Below are 17,202 nucleotides of genomic sequence, written 5' to 3'. Positions count from 1 at the left end.
CGGATTTGAACTCAGGTCCTCCTGACATCAGGGCCAGTGCTCTATCCACTGCACCACCTAGCTGCCCCTTATTAACTTTTTAATATACATATACAGACATACATGTTACATATGTATAATACATCTATTATAGACACAGTCCCCCCTCCCCAGGACTGTAAGATTCTTAAGAACAGAGACTCATTTTTGTTTGTATTTTCAGCTTCTGCTTAATACATGTTTATTGACTGAGTAGTCATTCATTGTATTGATCTAGTCCAACCTCCTCATTTTACAGGTGAGGAAATTGAGAACCAGAGAGGGAAAAGGACTTGCCCAATGTCACAGAGTTATTATATGCAGCCAGAATTCTAACCCAGTTCTTTTGGCTCAGTCTCAGGGGTAGCTAGGTGTCCAAATGGAGTGGATAGAGAGCTGGGATAGAGTGGATAGAGTCAGGAAGACTCATCTTTGTGAGTTCAAATCTGGCCTCAGACACTTTCTAGCGGTGTGACCCTGGGCAAGTCGTTTAACTCTGTTTGCCTCAGTTTCCTCATCTATAAAATAAGTTAGAGAAGGAAATGGAAAACCACTGAAGTATCTTTGCCAAGAAAACCCCAAATGGGGTCACAAAGAGTCAGACATGATGGAAATGACTCAACAAAAAAGGCTAGTGTTCTTTTCACGTCAAACTTCTCTGTTCATGCCTCCAAAACGCTAATAGCAGTAGGAACTACTATTTGGAGGCCTTAGCAGGAACTACGGAAAAATCTAATCCACTGGGATCAGGTCATCTCAGCAAACACTATCTTCTCCACTTCTGCTGCCTGAGAACACTAGGGACCTCTCCTAGTAGACTAGGCACAGCCCCCACAGAACCAGCATCTGCCTCCTGAGACCCAAGCAGGTAGGGTCCCCTCAGGCTGAGTCTTTCCTGACCCAGCAGCTGTGGCATGTAGTGGGTGTGGCTATGGATCTTCCCGGACCTGCTGGAGTGGCTTTACAGCAAGGCTGAAAATTACCTTTCATAACAATAGTAATGATAGAGATGATCTCATACTGATCTTCAAAGCATTCAGGGTGGAGTAGGCCTCAGGGGAAAAACTGAACCCCACATGCAGCAGATAGACAAGAGTGATATCAACCCAGGAGTCCCCAGCACTGTTGCTACCAGGGCCTGCACCATGTCCTTTCCCCCTCAGGATACCCCTTTCCTAAGTTCAGATCTTTCTCTCTTCCTTACCCAAAATCCAACTGGGATGGTGTAAGGTACACATGAAGGGCCTCCCTGAGTTTTCTATCTTCCTTTCTCCTTCTCTCGGTTTAGGCATTTGCTTTTGGCCATGCTCACTCTGTGTCCTCAGGCCCGCTAGTCACACTGGCCCCGAGAGCAGCTAGTACAGTTGTTGTGACTGCAGGGCTGTTGTTGCACGAGGCTGTCCCTGTCCAGAAACACAGGCCCTGCAGATGCCCCTACCACATCCCGCCTCCGCTCTTGAACTCCCAGGAGACACTGGCAGGTCCACGGACCCCACGGGCCCAGTGGCAATTCTTCTGGCTCTGGGGGAAGAAAAGACTGGTCAGCCAGGGAGCCTGAGCTTTGGCAGGGTTTTCTCTCCCACCCAAAACTTCCAGGATTAAAAGGGCTACTTCCCAATATGCCAAGACCCTTAACGATAGTTGTTGAATTGAGTAATAAGACACAGGGAGGAATCCGGGCAGATTTCATTGTGTATGTGTGTGGGGGGGAGGGATTGTAAATCTTCGCTAAATGACAGAGGGAGGTGGGGTGCACTGTACAAGTGCCTCTGATCTTCTTTGGGTGTAAACCTGAGCTACACTCTGCACCCTCCCCGAGCCCGCTCCACCAACTGAAGTCTCCTTCAGTTCACAGATGTATAACATCTGGGGAGGTGAAGTCTGGAGGCTCTGGGGGTCGAGGGACTCTCAACCCCTTACCCAGTTCTCTCTCCCAAGAATCTCCGGAGCCGTGCTCTCCAAAATAGTGATAGTCTGGGCCTAGGCAGGTTGGGGGCCGGGCCAGAAGGAAGAGCAGGAGCAACCTCAGCTGCAGTCTGGCCATCCACGGCCACTGGCTCCTCTCTTCAGTAGCCCCCTTAACCGCTGTTAGTGCCTGGTCCAAACATTCTCCCGGAGCTCCGTTATCTGAGCTGCTAGTCAGAAGGGTCAGGAGAGAGGAGGAGACAAGGGGAATGGAAGAGGTCAGTGGCCCCCGCCCCTTCAGCTTCGGAGTATTCTGGCTTCTCGACCCCACCCCACACCCCCTACGACGCATCAGTAGGCCCGCCTTGGCGTGTCGCGTCCGCCCCCAGGCGCGCTCCCATACGTCCCACCCAACTCCTCCTCCTCTTCTTACCCCCGCCCCCCCTCTCCCCCACGGTCTGGCTTTAGGTGGTACAGGCCGCGGATAAAAGGCGCGGGTGAAGGCCACTTGCATCCCGCTTTTGGTTTCCGGACTGTTGCTGTTGCGGTCTGGGAGCACGCGTTGCCTGTCTTTGTAGGCTTGGAGCCCGCCCTCCTTGCAGGTACAGTACGGTGCAGTGCGGCACGATGCGGTAAGGTACAATAGGATACAGCTCAACCCGGGCAGGTCCAGATCTAGGCTAGGGGAGTGGGAAACAACGGAGGCAGCCTGCGACTCCCCTTTTTCCAGGCAGATTGTGTTCTATCCTGGTCCACTATTCTCCCGGTTCTTCCCTCTGCACAGAGCAAGAAACCCCGCCCCCCTCTCCTGATCCCTGCCTTTGTTCGTTGTGAGAGATTAGGAACTGATCCCAGGTGAATTCTCCTCCACCTGTTCCCCACTCAGCAGAGAAGCTGGGCCTTGAGAAGAATCTAGGCATCTCTTTGTTCCTGCTCTAGAGGCCTAATTCAGCTTGAATCTAGGTTCTGGGAAGAGGTGGAAGAGCCTGCAGCCTGTGCCCGGGTGCCCGGACCTGTTTCCCTGGTGGGGTGGTGGCATCGTGGAGGAGGCAGGAGAGCTGGGTCTGAATTGCCCCTTTCCCTCTGGGGCTAATCTAGTCTGGCCCGTGTGCCAAAGTCTCTGTGTTCGACCCATGGAGGGAGGGATGGGGGGGGCGCTGCATGTGACCATCTTTGTCTGACCCACGTGCCTAGTCTTGGGAAGTGTGGGGGGAGGGGAGGTGGTGCTGGGTTGCACAGCCGGAGGAAATAAGGATCAGGTGCCCTGGTTGACCCTAAGGGGAAAATCCTTTCTTCCAGTCATGTCCTCTGGAAATGCTCACATTGGAAAACCGGCCCCTGACTTCCATGCCACTGCTGTGATCGATGGGGCTTTCAAGGAGGTGAAGCTGTCGGACTATAAAGGTGAGATAATAGCCTTAGAGGTCAGGGATACTGGGACCTTCCCGTTTTCTGAAAGATGGAAGTCAGGGTGTGAGGAGATGATCCTGTCTCCTGGAGAGTGGTGGGGGAAGGGGCCCTAGCACCTGTTCCTCACTCCTTTTGTTATTATTGCTCTAGGGAAGTATCTGGTCATATTTTTCTATCCACTGGACTTCACCTTTGTATGCCCTACCGAGATCATCGCCTTCAGTGATCGGGTGTCTGATTTCCATCAGCTGGGCTGCGAGGTCCTTGGTGTATCTGTGGATTCCCAGTTCACTCACTTGGCCTGGTATGATTCTGGCTAGGAGGAGGAGGAGGAGGGGAAGGAACCCTGCCCTCTCTGACTTTCTGCTTCTCCCACCATCCACAGTGAGCACTGTAAGGGTCACTGGCTGGTGCCTCCTTTTCTTTGCTATGGAATATCTTGTAACTACTCTTGAATTGGGACAAAAGGGTTCCCAAAGCTGGGTTGCCAGGGTCTCTTTGTGGTAATTAGAACTGGAAGGGACTTTGGAAGACATTTCATTTAGCCCCCATCATGTTAAAAAAGAAGAGAAAAAAAAAACCCAGACCTAGAAAGGTTAAGAACAATGGCTACTGATTCACCAAGTAGGAGAGGTGGTATTTGAACTCAGGTCTTCAGACTCTTGGTATAGTTGTTGATTGTTTCCACCATAGAAGGCAGTACTTTCTGTTCCATCTTCCTCAGAAATAGAGAACAGCATCCTACTCCTTCTGCCTTACCACTCCCTCCTGGGTGTGGTAGGTTTGGGCTTTGGCAGCCCTGCCAACAACTCCTTTATCACCTACTCTGGCCTCTTTGAGCTGCCCTTATCTACTGCTCAGGCCCATGGGGGAAGGGAAGGAGGAACCCCTGAACAAAGTTAAGAGGGCTCCTTTTTTTGGAGACAGGGAAAAATGGCCTCTGATTGGGGGGAGGGGGCCTCCATGGTGGTAACTAACTTGGAAACTTGTTTCTTGCCCTCCCCAAAAAGGATCAACACCCCTCGAAAAGAGGGTGGCCTGGGTCCTTTGAAAATCCCCCTGCTGGCAGATGTAACCAGAAACCTAGCTCGAGATTATGGGGTGCTGAAGGAGGATGAAGGCATTGCCTACAGGTATGGCTGGGGGACCCTCTGTAAGTATGTCCTGCTCTGTTCCTAATCGTAAACAATTTTGGAGTCACCATTCAGACTTGTTCTTAGTTTTTGCCACCCCCACTTTTATAGTCATGAAAACAAACAGTCTTTGGACTATATAGAAACAGCAAGGAGTTGGAAAGTTTTAAAACTAGAAGAGACCTTGGAGGTTATATTGTCAAATCTCATTTTGCAGGAGCAAAAACTGAGGCAGAGGAAGGAAAGGACTTGGATAAGGTCACACAAGTCCAGAGCCAGGATTCAGACTTGGTGGGGGAGGGCATAGAATATTAGGAGCCAGATACTTCCCCAAAAGAAAGTAAGTCTCAACCTTTACACATATGGCAGAAGAATGAGTTTGGAATTAAAACCTAGTCTTCTTTCTACTGAAAAAGATGTTGACCAGGCCTGGGTAGCTTCCAGGGTCTTACACTAGTCCATCTCTATTTACCCAGGGGCCTCTTTATCATTGATGCGAAGGGTCTTGTCAGGCAAATCACGGTCAATGACCTGCCAGTGGGGCGCTCAGTGGATGAGGCTTTGAGACTAGTACAAGCATTCCAATACACAGATGAGCACGGAGAAGGTGAGCCTTTCTATTCCCCATCCTACTCCACTCTTGGTTGTGTGTGTGTGTGTGTGTGTGTGTGTTTATTTTATACTTCCTAGGTGGCTACCCTGTGCACTGAGGCTTGACTTACTCTCCTTCTGGCTTTGGATGAAGGGCTGAGATACCTGTCTCCTGCCTCATTACCACTTCTGTTTCCTTTTTTTTCCCTCTCCCAGTATGCCCAGCAGGCTGGAAACCTGGAGGAGACACTATCAAGCCCAACGTAGAAGACAGCAAGGAGTATTTCTCTAAGAACAACTAGGCAAGCAACGCCGCTGCTTTCTTTGCTCCATGGCAAACCTTCATATGATGAAGGAGGCTTCTGCCCCTCTTGGGTAGTGGCCCTTGCCCTAGATTTCCTCTTAATTTTTTCCCCCTTATGGAGGGGGTAGATATGAGAGAGGAGGAAGGGGTCTACGTCTAATAAACTTGAGAAAATCAAACATAGCATTTTGAGTCTCTCTTGCAGCTGGGCTCTGAATTCTCTATTTCTTAGCTTAGCACACAATTGAAATCTACAAGCTCTGTTGCACTTCTGTGGGCCTGAAACTATGCCTAGGTGCTGCAGGAAAAGGGAGTTTACAACCACCTGGTATCCTCATCTGGGTACCCTCATCTTTTTCCATCCATTCTAACCCCTTGGGTGGCTAACCCACGTGACTAAAGAAGGGCAGGGCCTTTAGACACCTGATTTATGCAGCTCTTACATTTTGCCACCAGAGGGTGGCCTTGCCTCAAGCTCCCACAGCTGAGGAGGGAGGTCGGGGAAAACTAGCTTTGGTACAGGAGCTTCATAGAATGGCAGAACTTGGGGAGGGAGAGTTGAGAGATGAATGTTTGTGATCTTGTGAACCTTGGGTTATGGACTTGCAGAGAAGAAACCGAGGAGGGTGGGGTGGACAGGGAACTGCTTGACCTGGGCAGCATATATCTAACTGGGACCATCAGTTTGTTCTCTTCTCTGGAATGAAAACTTGAATTTTAGGGGATGGTTTCTTCACCAGGAGAGGGAAGGGAGGAGAATTGCCTCCAGAATATTGTTCTCCCTGAGAAAATCACACACACACATACATTTCCCATGCAGTGTGCCCTTCCTATCTCTCACTGTTTCTGGTACACTTGAAGGGGCAGGGGGAATCAAGGAGATGCTGTTGTTGGCATGTAAGTACGTGTAACAAGGCACCAGCCCAAGTCTTCCTTCAGCTGAAGAGGTAATAGGGCTGTGGTTTAAAAAGTCTCCCTTGAGATCTCTCATACCCCATCTCTGAGAAGGCATTTCTAAATGGTAACCCTGCCCCACCACTTTCCTGAAGTAAAGGCAGGGATCTGTTTTTTTTTGGGGGGGGGGGTTCCCTGGGGAGAGTGTAACTTTCCCCTAGATCTCTCTGAAATCCTAACAATGTGCCTACCCTAGCTTCCTGTGACTGGTACCTAGGTGTGAGGAGGTGGGGAGCAGACCAGGGGACCAGGCATCAAAGTTTTGGTGGATTGAGAATACTGAGTAGCCTGACCAGACCTATTGCCCACAGGGCCAGGGAGAAGACATTGCCCCAAACCCTTCCTGAACTGTGTGCTTCCTGACCTGATAATGTCTCTTCCCCTCTCCAAGGTATAAGTGCTAGACCCTTGTCTGAGTCCAAGGGTTGGGGTGGAAGGCGGAGGGTTGATACGGCCTTGGGCACAACTCCTGGGGAAGATGGGTAGCCGCCTGTATGTCTAGTCTATTTGGTTCCCTTCCCCCCCCCCCCATCCCAGGTGCTGGGCCTGCCCTGCCTGAGCCCCAGGCTGGGGGAGTGGGCGAGGTTGCAGCGGCGCCTGTCGCTGGTGGGGCACAGAGGAGCCGACAGGGCATGACCAGACCTGGACGCCCTGGCATGGGAAGCTGGCACCACCCACCACCTGGGACTAAGGCGGGTGTGGGAAGGAGTGTAGACTGGAGGCAATCACCACCCTTCCTGGTCAGCAAGGCACTGGAGAGCCCCGCCTCCCCTCCCCCAGTCCCAGGCTGGCTTCAGGGTCCTGGCAGACGAGTTAAGGCGCCAGGCTAGGGGCGGGGGAGGAGGAGAAACACTGGACAGCTTTGCCACAGAACGTAACAGGTTCCCTGGCGCTGTGGGTCCCGGGTTTGGTCCTTGGGACACCGCGTGTAATACCACAGACTCTGGCTTCCCAGCTCTGTATCCCGCCCATTGCCACAAGGGAGGGGTTTTCCTGGCCTGGGCCCTGGCCGGGGCTGGGCCGCCGCCCCACTTCTTGCTCTGGGAAAATCCCGGCCCCTCTTCCCGGTGCTCAGGGTCAGCCGGGCAACGTGGGAGGGGATTCCCGGAATAGGCCTGACCGCCGGCGCGTCACTGAGCAGAAACGGCCCATATATGGGCATGGCTTCCCGTGCGTCACCGGGAAAAGCCCCCTGGCGCGAGGAACCGCGCTTGCGCAGCCTAAGGCCCACTCCGGCACCCCGTAGGGTCTTTTCTCGGCAAAAGAAAGGTTTGGGTCCAGCCTTAAAGCGAGAAAAAGCCCCAGTGACGTCACAGCCAGTCCCTCCGGGCTAGGACGGCCCAGGGCCTCAGACTGCAGAAACTGAGACGCTTGTAGAGATTAATGAGAGCCTAAAAACAAAGACTGACTGGAGAGATAAAGACTGAGAAAAAGGGACATAGAGAAAAGGAAACTGGACCGAGACAAGAAAGAGCCAGAGATTCCTAGAACATACGTCTATTGGAAACATAGAGATGGATAGATAGATAGACAGACAGATAGGGATAGAGACAGAGACGCCCATAATAGGCAGGCTCAGGAAGCAGTCATCAAAAAGATAGGTGCTGAACCAGGTTGAAGATTCAAATTAGCCCTCCCTCTCCATCGCATTCCCTCCCCCATCTTTTAATTAAGACGCCAGGGAGTAATAAATAATAAACAGTCTTTTTTTACTTAAATAATTTCAATAAAAAGTCAGAACAACAAAAAACACACACAAAAATGATAAAATAAACTTTAAAACCCTAGTGCTTCAGGAGACACAATCAGATGGAACCCTCGGGGCAGGCAGGGGGGCAGGCTGAGAGTATCCCTTCCGAAGGGCTCCCTCCAATCCCTTCCTCGCCACCGCTGGGGCCGAGTGCGGGCGGCGGGGCCAGCTCCGCCGCAGGATAGAACTTCTTTCTTAAATACACAAATATATTATATTCAATATGAATCGTGTCTGTTTCCAGCAGAAAAAAAAAAAAACGTACAAAACAGGGAGTACAGAGGGTCGCCCAGAGGTGTAGGGGCCCAGGCCAAGGTAGGGCTTGTAAACTTCGAGATTGGAACTAGTGGGTGAGTGGGGAAGGAAGAGAGCGAGCCGACAGGCGCGCTGGGCGGGGCCCCTCCGTCTAGTCCAGTGCCCTCCAGGTGGCCCTGCCCTCTCTCCCGCGTCTCAGAGTCTGCGGCCCGCCCATACCCGGGCAGAATCACGCGCGGCGGGGGCGTGAGGGGGAGAGTCAGTCACGCAGCCGGGTCCGTGGGCGGGCCGCGCGTGGGCTCAGAAGTTCTGCATCTTGACGGCCAGCAGCAGCTGGCAGCCGCTGTTGACGTGGCTCAGCACCTTCTGCTTGAGCTGCGCCACCTGTTCACGGAGCAGACTAGCCGTGTTCGACAGCCCAGCGTTTTCGGACTTCAGTGTCTTCACCTTGTCCTCGAGTCGCGCGATGCGCTCCAGTTTCCGTTTGCGGCACTTGGTGGCCGCCAGTCGGTTCCGCAGTCGTTTCCTTTCCACCTTGATGCGCTCCTGGTCTTCCATGTTGATGGGTGACACGGGTGGTGTCCCGTCCCTGCTGCGCGCCTCTGGCACCGTCTGTGGTTCCTCCTTAAAGGCCGCCAGCGGCCCTGCGCCTCCCGCAGCCCGGGCACTCAGCCCTACCGCTGCCGGGTGGCCCCCGGGGAAGGGCGGTCCGTGGGGGAGGTAGCTGATGGTGGCAGTAGGGTAGCCGCCCGCGGCCCCTGCGCCCGCTCCCCCACTACCTCCACTGGCGCTGTAACTGGTGAGGTTGGTGTAGACAGGAGGTGGTTCAGGACCCAAGGCTGAGGGGCCGTAAACGCTACTAGGGGGAGCTGGGGCCCCTGCGGTCCCAGAGCTGCCACTGCTGCTGCTCAGTGACACGTTGGGGGGCGTCACGTGGTTCATCTTGTGCAGGTCGTCAAGCGCTTTGACGAAGCCATCTGCGAAACCCTCCTGCTCCTCCGTCACACTGCGCGAGTAGAAGTACTGGCCCGGCGGCGTGGGCGTTGTGGTGATGAGCCCGTTGCTGTTCTGCGCTATGAGGCGCTCCAGCTCCGGGGACGCGAGCTTTAACGAGCCCGCCGGCCCAGCCGGGGCCTCGTTCTGAGGGGGAGGTGGCGGTCCCGAAAAGTAGGCGCCACTCGCGTCCTCTGGCCCCGGTCCCCGACCATGCCCTGGCGCCTTGAGGCCGCGGTAGGGGTCAGCGGCAGCGGCTAGATTGAGCGCCAGGTTCTGTTTCAGCAGCTTGTAATCATGCAGTCCCAGTGCGGCGGCACCTCCCCGGCCATAAGCTGCCGCCGGGTAGGAATCATCGTGGTAGAATGGTTGCTCCATCTTCGTGCACATCCAGGCGCCCGCGCGCCCAGCCCGCAGCTCCCGGCGCTCCCCTCTGCGGGGAGCAGGAGACCCCTGAGGCACTCGAGCTCGGATGCCTGAATGCCCTCGGGGCAAGCTTTGGGAGGTTCAGGTCAGACCAGGCGCTTCAGGTTTCCGGAACGCACCTCGACGCTAAACCTGAGTTCCCCTTGCTGTGCCTCACTCTTCCCGTACTCAGTCTTCAGTGACCGCCCCCACCCCTTCAAGTCCCCAGAAAACAGTGGCAAGGCTCTTGTGTTGGTGAGGCAAATCTGACAGCAGGAGCCCAAGTCCTGGCCTGGTTCAGCTGGACTCCTTTGCGCCGCGCCCTGTTTGCTAGCTAGCTCGGACGATCAAGGCTCTATGGCTGCCTGTCCTTCTCAAGCTCCCGTTCCGATCCCACAGCCTTCGGACTCCCCGCTTCTTTGCCGGCCTCGCTGCGTACCCCAGAGCCTTTATACGGCAGTGGCTGCGTAAGCGATCGCTGATTGGCTGTGCAGGAGAACCAGGCCCTCGCCTCCTCCCGCACCCCACTCTCCCCCTCCCCGCCCAGTATGCCTGGGCTCGGCGTGGGGAAGGGGAGGAGGAGGCTGGCGTCACTGCCAGGAAGCGCGTGTCCTTGTAAACAGCGGCGGCGGGACAGGGCCGGGCAAGGACAGGGCTGGGCTGGGACTGTACTGGGACGGGCCAGGGAGACAGGGAAACTGGGGGCCGCAGTAGGGGGTTGGAGGGCGGGCGGCAGAGAGACAAGGCCTGGAAGACAGAGCAGGGAAGAGGGGGACCTGGTATAGCCAGATCTGAGACATGAGATAGGGGATGCTAAGACCAGCCCGGGGATTGGGGGCGATGGAACCCTGAATCGAGAAGCTGCTGTGACAAGTCCCCACTGGAATTCACAGATTCCTCCGCTACGAAGACTCGGACACCCTGAGCCGCCCCACTCTCTACTACACCCTCCCCCCGACACACACACAGTGTCTGTAGTCTACTCAGACGCAGTCTGACCCTCACGTACTATCCCCCCACCCCCAGAGTCCAAAGACCCCTCCCTACTCGCAGTGTATTAGAAGTGTACCTGAGGACCTAGAACTGGGAAGCAGGCGGGTGGGAGGGTGTGACACGGGTTATCGGTGAATCGGGACCTCCAGCACCACTTCCCTCCTCCTAGCCCCCAAGCCCAGTCTGCTTGCTCCCCTAGGAGGAGGTCTGACAGGGAAGGGCGGGCCGCCTGGGTTCCTCTCCCAGTCTATGAGGAGCTGGCACACCCACGGAATCACAGATTAGCAGGGCTAGAAGGTATCTTAGAAATAATCATTGAGTTCAGCTCCCTTGTTCTACAGGAGGAGGAAGGTCCAAAGGTAGTAAGAAGCAGAGACCAGTCCAGAGCCCAGGTTTCCCGACTATCCCCTCTGAGATCTAGGTTGGTATCCGGGACGACTCCCCAGGGTGGCTCCAACCCCTGACTCTCTTCCCGGGAAACCTGGTTAAGAAAGAGCTAACTGCCGGAAATGTGGCAACGGATCTGAGGGACCGGGACTCGAGAGGAGCTAGGGGAGCAGGTATGTGTCCTGCCTTTGCAACTGCTCCCCCAAAGCAGTGGCAGGGATAGAACCACCTTTCTTCCCCAATAGAAACAGGTCCAGGCCTGCCTCTGGAAGTCAGTGAGACCTTTCTCTAAGCACCCCCCCAAAGTCAGACTCCTCTGGATATTTCCAAGATGTCCAAGGGTCTGGTGGTGATGGAGGGATGCAGGAAGTCTGGACTTTGGGGGGGGTTGAGTTTGCTACATTGCGTTTTTGTCTTCATCCCTACCTTCTTGCACCATTGGCTGGTTTGAGGGGGGAGGGGGAGGCCAGAAGGGATTGTAGAGTTTAATTCTCCTGTTAAGACTGCTCCCCTCCACCAAGCCTCAGCAGATCTCAGAAGCCAAGGATGGAAATGCTGCCAGAGACGTGGGAAGACAGACCCTAAATGTCCTCTATAGTCAGAGGATCCCTTTAAGGGGGTTCCCAATAAAGCCCTGATTGGGGTGATATAATACCATAGAGAAGGGAGATGGGGGCGGGGTGGTGGAGCTCTTGTCCTCGTCTCTATAGTAACCGAAGGGGGCTCTAGGATATTGTCTGCCCCTGGCTCCCAGGGAAGAGGAAGGGGCACAGTCTGCGAGCTGAATGGGGCCTAAGATACTCCCGCCCCTCCAGATGCCTGACCTTCCTGCAGGCCATTAAACCTCTGCCCCATCAAGTACCCATATTCTTCCTGTTCCTCCACATCTCCTCTCCAGTCCCCTGAGACTCTTCCATCTTAGAACTCTTCAGCCTCCCAAATCCCCCACTGCAGCATCCTGAGCACCCGCTCCCAAGACCCCTGCCTTGGAATCTCTGCCCCATAGTGCCCCACAGATCTTTCCTCTGAATCGCTTCCCTCTGGCTTCCTCTGGCCCTCTCCGGGTCTGATTCTATCCCCTCCCCACCTTTCCTCCAGCGTCCTAAATCCTTGCCCCGCCAGATTCAAACTCCAATCCCCTGTACTTCAAACTCAGGCTCTCAAACTCTGGACCTCTGCCCCGATGGTCCTCCAGGATCCTGTCCCCCTCCCCCCATTTAGACTCTCTGGCCCCGCCTTCCCAGTTTCAGCCCTAAATCCAAATAAGGTCACAGGAAGGGGCGGGGCCCGGAGCCCGGAGACCCGGTTCCTGCCAGGTCCTAAGGAGGGGCCAAGCCGGGCCCCTCTCTAGCTAGTTCCAACCAGCCCAGGCCACCGCCCCCGGACAGCACCCCCCTCCCCCGCCCCTGGGCCTCCAGCCTTGTCCTGCCCCACCCCGCCCAACCCAGCCAGGTCCTGTCCCCTTGCCCCGGGGCAGGATCCCAGGAGAGCCCAGCCAGGCTTGGGCCAGACTTCACCCCATCCTGGGGCGGAGGTTGGGATGAGTGGGAAGAGAGCAAAGCAGCCAGGAGGACAACGTCCGGGGCGCTGGCGTGGCGGAGGAGCCTAGAGCGCAAGGTGGGAAGGCGGGACTAAGAGTGACAGTTCCCATTTCACAGGACAGCTGAGATTATTGGGTAGGACTGGGATGGTGAGGCATCGTGTCAGACCAGAGGTGGGACTTCCCAGCTGCCAGGGTGTGTGTCTGGAACAAAAAGGAAGTCTCACTTCCCTTCCAGAGAGGCCCAGAGCTGGAGCCGGGGGATGGCTGAGGTGACTTTGGAGGGAGCTGTCCAGCCCCCACTTTTACCCAGGGAGTACTTCTGCAAGGAGAGAAGCCTCGAATCAGATTCAGGACATGGACATTTGCGTTTTAGTCCCATTTCTGCCACGTACTAGTGTAAGACTGACTCCTTCCCCTCTCAGGGTTCTGGTTCCCCCACCTATAAAGTAAAGGGTCTGGACAAAATGATCTCTTTACACTCCTGACACTTTAAACAAAGACAAAGATACGACTCCTGCATCCAGCAAATGAATTTCCTTCTGTGGGTCTAAGTTTCCTCATTTGTAAAGAGTTGGGTTAAATAATCTATTTCTGATTACATACAAAAACAGAAAAGTGAGGAGTAGAGAGAGACATAGAAAGCTAGAGAGAAAGAGACATGGAAAGTAAGAGACAGAGATAGAGACAGAGAGATGCACAGAGGGGCTGGGATGGAGAAAGATGGAGCTAGATGGAGCACGTAGAAACAGAAAGAGAGATAGAAAGAGAAACAGTGAGAGGTAGAAATGCAGGCAGACAGAAGAGCCAAAGGAAGAGGGCTGCTTATGTATGCAGTAAGAAAATGAAAGAGGGGAAAGAGAAACTGAGACTAAGTGAGCCAGATAGCTATACATGCAGAGTTGAAGACAGGGTAAAAAAAATACAGATGAAGAGAGGTATGAGTGGAGATGGTGGGGAAGGGAGGCAGGGAAATATAATGAGGAAGGCTAGGAAAGATGACAAGGACCCTATCCTCAACTCTGAACCCACAACCTCTCTGTCTGGCCTAGGTATCTGCCTATCCCCAGGATTACTCCTATGTTTGCTTCTTTTTCCTCAACCTGGCCCCCAGCCCAATGTCTCAAGTTCCCGCCTCCTTTGCCTCCCCCCTACCCCAGTTCTCCCCAACTTGGTCCCTTTCTGCATTCCCTCCCTCATCCTGGTCTCTATCTTCTGGGATTTATCCCTGGCTGTGACTGGCCAGCCAGGAGGGATGGGGTGAGTATGAGGGTAGTGGGGGGGGGAGCTGGGCTCTGTCTGGCCGGCACTTTGCCAGTCTCCGTGTCTCCCGCCCATGCTAATGACTCCCTGACTGACACCTGGCAAGACCATTGGGGTGGGGGAGGCCAGGGCCTCTGCAGGGGCTTTCCCATGATAGAGAGAAGGGAGGAGATGGGGGTGGAGGGAAGCAACAGAGGATGGGTAAGATGACTGCTGGGGGAGGGGTACAAACTCTCATTCACTGGCTACCCCAGGCCCCCCTTCTTCATGCAACATCCACCCACTGCTCCCAGGAGTTCAAATCCCCCAAGCCACGGCCAGGGGTGGGCAGGGACCCAGAGGCTTTGGTGACTCAGCTCCCACAGCAGGCCTTGGTCAGCTAAAAAGATAGATATCAGGTTGAAGAGATGGGAAACAGGGAAAAAGGACTGAAAGAGACTGGGATCTAAATACAGAAGTAGACATAGGCATTATAAAGCTAGGAAGAGAAAGGGAGAGGGAGAGAGAAAGAAACAGAGAGAGAAAGGGAAGGAGAAAGGGGAAAGGGAAGGAGGGAGGGAGGGGGAGAAAGACAGAGACAAAGAAACAGAGAGACAGAAAGACAGAGATGGAGAATGCCTACTTCACTTCCAAGATCCCTTACAACTAAGTCTCTTGTTTTGGGGATAGAAATAGAGGTAGAGAGAGTTAGACAATAGTCACAGAAATACAGATGCCAACAGAGACAAGAAAGGAACTGAGAAACAGCTTTGTAGTCACTATGCTCTGCTCAAAAATTCAATGCAGCATATCAAAGAAATAGAAATATACAGAAACATAAAGACAGAGAAATATACAGAAAAAAGAGAATTGGAGAGAGATGCAAATCCACAGATCTTTTTATGTCTAGAGATATTTATTTATAAAGAATTATCAAAAGTTTAAAAACATGGGAAATAGACAAATAGGCAGGTCAGGGCAAAGACAGGTGGCAGAGAAAAAGGGATGAAATGATGCAGAAATGATTCTTGATGAAGAAGGAAGGGAATGGAGGAGGGTGGCTAACCAGTACTGTTGTTCATTATATCGAAAAGAAATGAATTGGAATGGGGATGGGGTAGTATATTGTTGTGGGGATGGGATAAAAGCCTATACATCTTGAAGAGTGGAAGAATGGGAGGTCATCCCTGTTTCTCTGTCCCCACCCCCCAGTTCCTTGAGAGGGCTAGTCGGGCAGGTTCCAGGCTCAGGACAGCCTCCATACCAGCCTCACCCTTGTGGCCTGTGTTTCTCGGGCACCACCTCCCCCCCAGCCGCCCTGCTGGCGCCAAAGGCTCCAGCAGCGAGGTAGGTGTGGACAAAAGATTCCCCCTGACTCCCCCCACCCTGTGCCTGGCACTATAAGCGCTGCCCAAGCCCCAGGGAGGTGGGCACCATCTATAGGCATCTGGTTGGACTCTGGCCCTCTCAGAAAGAGGAAGCCCTTAAGGCTGGGGTGACTTCCCTCCAGGACAGTACTCTTTGGGGCTTTTGGACAGCATGCCCTGCAACCTAACTTCTCCTTCTTATAAATAGCCTAATAAACATTTCCCCCATCTTGTCCCTCCGAAAATCTCTAGCTAATCAGCAGCCACTTGTTCCCCATGGGAAACTGAGGTCTGGGGAGGGGAGAGTCCCCCTGTTCAGTCAACAAGCAAGCCAGCTGGTGGTAGAACCCAGAGGTCAGGCTTCCTAGCTCCAGGAAGTAAGTGCTGGGGAGGGGGCAGGGCAGGAGAGGAAGTAGAGAAAGAGGAAGAAGTCAAATTCAATGGGGAGTTGGGGAGGGTTAGGCCCCTCCTTCCCTGCCTGCTCTGGAAGACTGGAGTGGGATGAAAGTAGCTGGCTAGATTTGGAGCCAAAGGTCCTGGGTTCAAGTGCTAGTTCTGTTATGTGCTCTCCATGTGGCTATGGGCAATGTAGTGAGCTGCAAGTTTCCTCATCTATAAATTTAGAAAGCTGAATTAGGAAGCATTTTTAGTCCCTCCGGCTCTAAACCCTGTGAAACCTATGAGAAAGCAAAAAGTAATATTGGCTGAGTTCAAAGGGAGGTTTGAGGAGACTGAACTATCTTCAGCCTTAAGCCTGGCTTTTCTCGCCCTCCAAATCCTACTCTATGGGCTAAGAAAGGAATGGAGAGGGTGGTTAAAGAGGAAGGAAAGATTGAGAGGCAGTGTAATGTAGTGAAAACAACTCTAGATCTCAAATTAGGAGACCTGAGTCTTAATCTTGAATCTGCTACTACTATCTGGGTGAGTTGCCTTGGGTAAGTCCTTTCCCTTTTCTGGTCTTCAGTTTCTATTCAACAAAATGAAGGGGTTTAACTAGATGACTTCTGAGGTCCCTTCCAGCTTTAAATCAGATTAAGCTCACGAAGAAGAAAAGAGGAAGCGGTTGAGATTGAGGAAAGAATTTGAGGGAATTCATCCACTCCCCAGACCCCAAGTTCCCTGGAGTAGTTAAAGTCAACCTCTAGCCAAACCTATTCTGGGTGCCTGGGGTTCAGTGCAAGAAGCAAAGCCCTGAGTCTTTACTTGGGTGGGGCCGACCAATCTCCTACCCCACTCCCCAGTTCCAGGGCTCCCAATCTTTCCTGGAAGTAGGAAGTACTGGGCTTACCCTCTTCCCTCTGACTCATCACTACAGGAGATATAAGGGAGGGGGCCAATGCCCAGATGTGGAAGAGGAATGATTCCCATAAAATCAATACCCATCCACCCCTCAGTGGGTTATACAGCAGTGTTAAGGTCTAAGTAGTTAGTAGGGAATATGTTCTAGCAAGATCCTGGATGTGAAACCCCACAAACTGAGAGGAGACTCAGAGAATCCTCCAGGGGAACAAGGACAGACAGATAGGTGGAGGGGCAAATAGACTGAGAAAGCTACTAACAGATCCCCTCTGTCCCACACCCAACCCCCCACCCCACTGCCTGAAATGCTCAAGGGGAGGGAGGGAGGGAGCAAGGGAGCAGTTTCAATTGGTTTGAGATAGGAAACATCAGTGTTGCTGTCAGGATGGGGAGGGGGGTACCTGAGAAGCAGGAAGGTCAGAACTGGTTTAGTGGTTGTTTTCTAGGTTGTATATTTAAGTATGTTCTCTGGTGTGTGTATCATATCAGTGTCTGTGTCCTCCCTGGGTTGTATATGTGTTTAGTTGAGTACCATTCTCCCAGGGTTCTGTACTGAGTTTTGTTCTCAGAAGGCATTTGAATATCTCGGTTGGGGTACATGTCTAGAGGGTGTGTGTGTGTGTGTGTGTGTGTGTGTGTGTGTGTGTGTGTGTGTG

The 17,202-nt window shown here is 53.3% G+C and overlaps 2 protein-coding genes and 1 long non-coding RNA gene across 3 annotated transcripts; 2 read left to right on the top strand and 1 right to left on the bottom strand.

Annotated features, from left to right (window-relative positions):
- The first annotated feature begins 2,361 nt into the window (after positions 1-2,361).
- PRDX2 (peroxiredoxin 2) lies at positions 2,362-5,544 on the top strand. The gene is made up of 6 exons (XM_027850782.1): positions 2,362-2,525; positions 3,223-3,327; positions 3,484-3,637; positions 4,344-4,466; positions 4,943-5,073; positions 5,274-5,544. The coding sequence occupies exons 2-6, from the start codon at positions 3,225-3,227 to the stop codon at positions 5,357-5,359; spliced, it is 597 nt and encodes a 198-aa protein (XP_027706583.1). The 5' UTR covers positions 2,362-2,525; positions 3,223-3,224; the 3' UTR covers positions 5,360-5,544.
- Positions 5,545-8,075: 2,531 nt separating this feature from the next.
- JUNB (JunB proto-oncogene, AP-1 transcription factor subunit) lies at positions 8,076-10,167 on the bottom strand. Its single transcript, XM_027851008.1, has one exon. The coding sequence runs from the start codon at positions 9,701-9,703 to the stop codon at positions 8,621-8,623; it is 1,083 nt and encodes a 360-aa protein (XP_027706809.1). The 5' UTR covers positions 9,704-10,167; the 3' UTR covers positions 8,076-8,620.
- A 2,375-nt stretch (positions 10,168-12,542) lies between these two features.
- Positions 12,543-13,173, top strand: LOC114035064. Its single transcript, XR_003568185.1, has 2 exons — positions 12,543-12,715; positions 12,877-13,173. It is a non-coding gene; the product is annotated as an uncharacterized LOC114035064 (long non-coding RNA).
- The last annotated feature ends 4,029 nt before the right edge of the window (positions 13,174-17,202 follow it).

Source organism: Vombatus ursinus, unplaced genomic scaffold, assembly GCF_900497805.2.
Source record: "Vombatus ursinus unplaced genomic scaffold, bare-nosed wombat genome assembly UNPS02009173.1, whole genome shotgun sequence".
NCBI lineage: Eukaryota > Metazoa > Chordata > Mammalia > Diprotodontia > Vombatidae > Vombatus > Vombatus ursinus.
The sequence above is the reverse complement of the archived record's forward strand: the minus strand, read 5'-3'. Positions and strand labels throughout refer to the sequence as shown.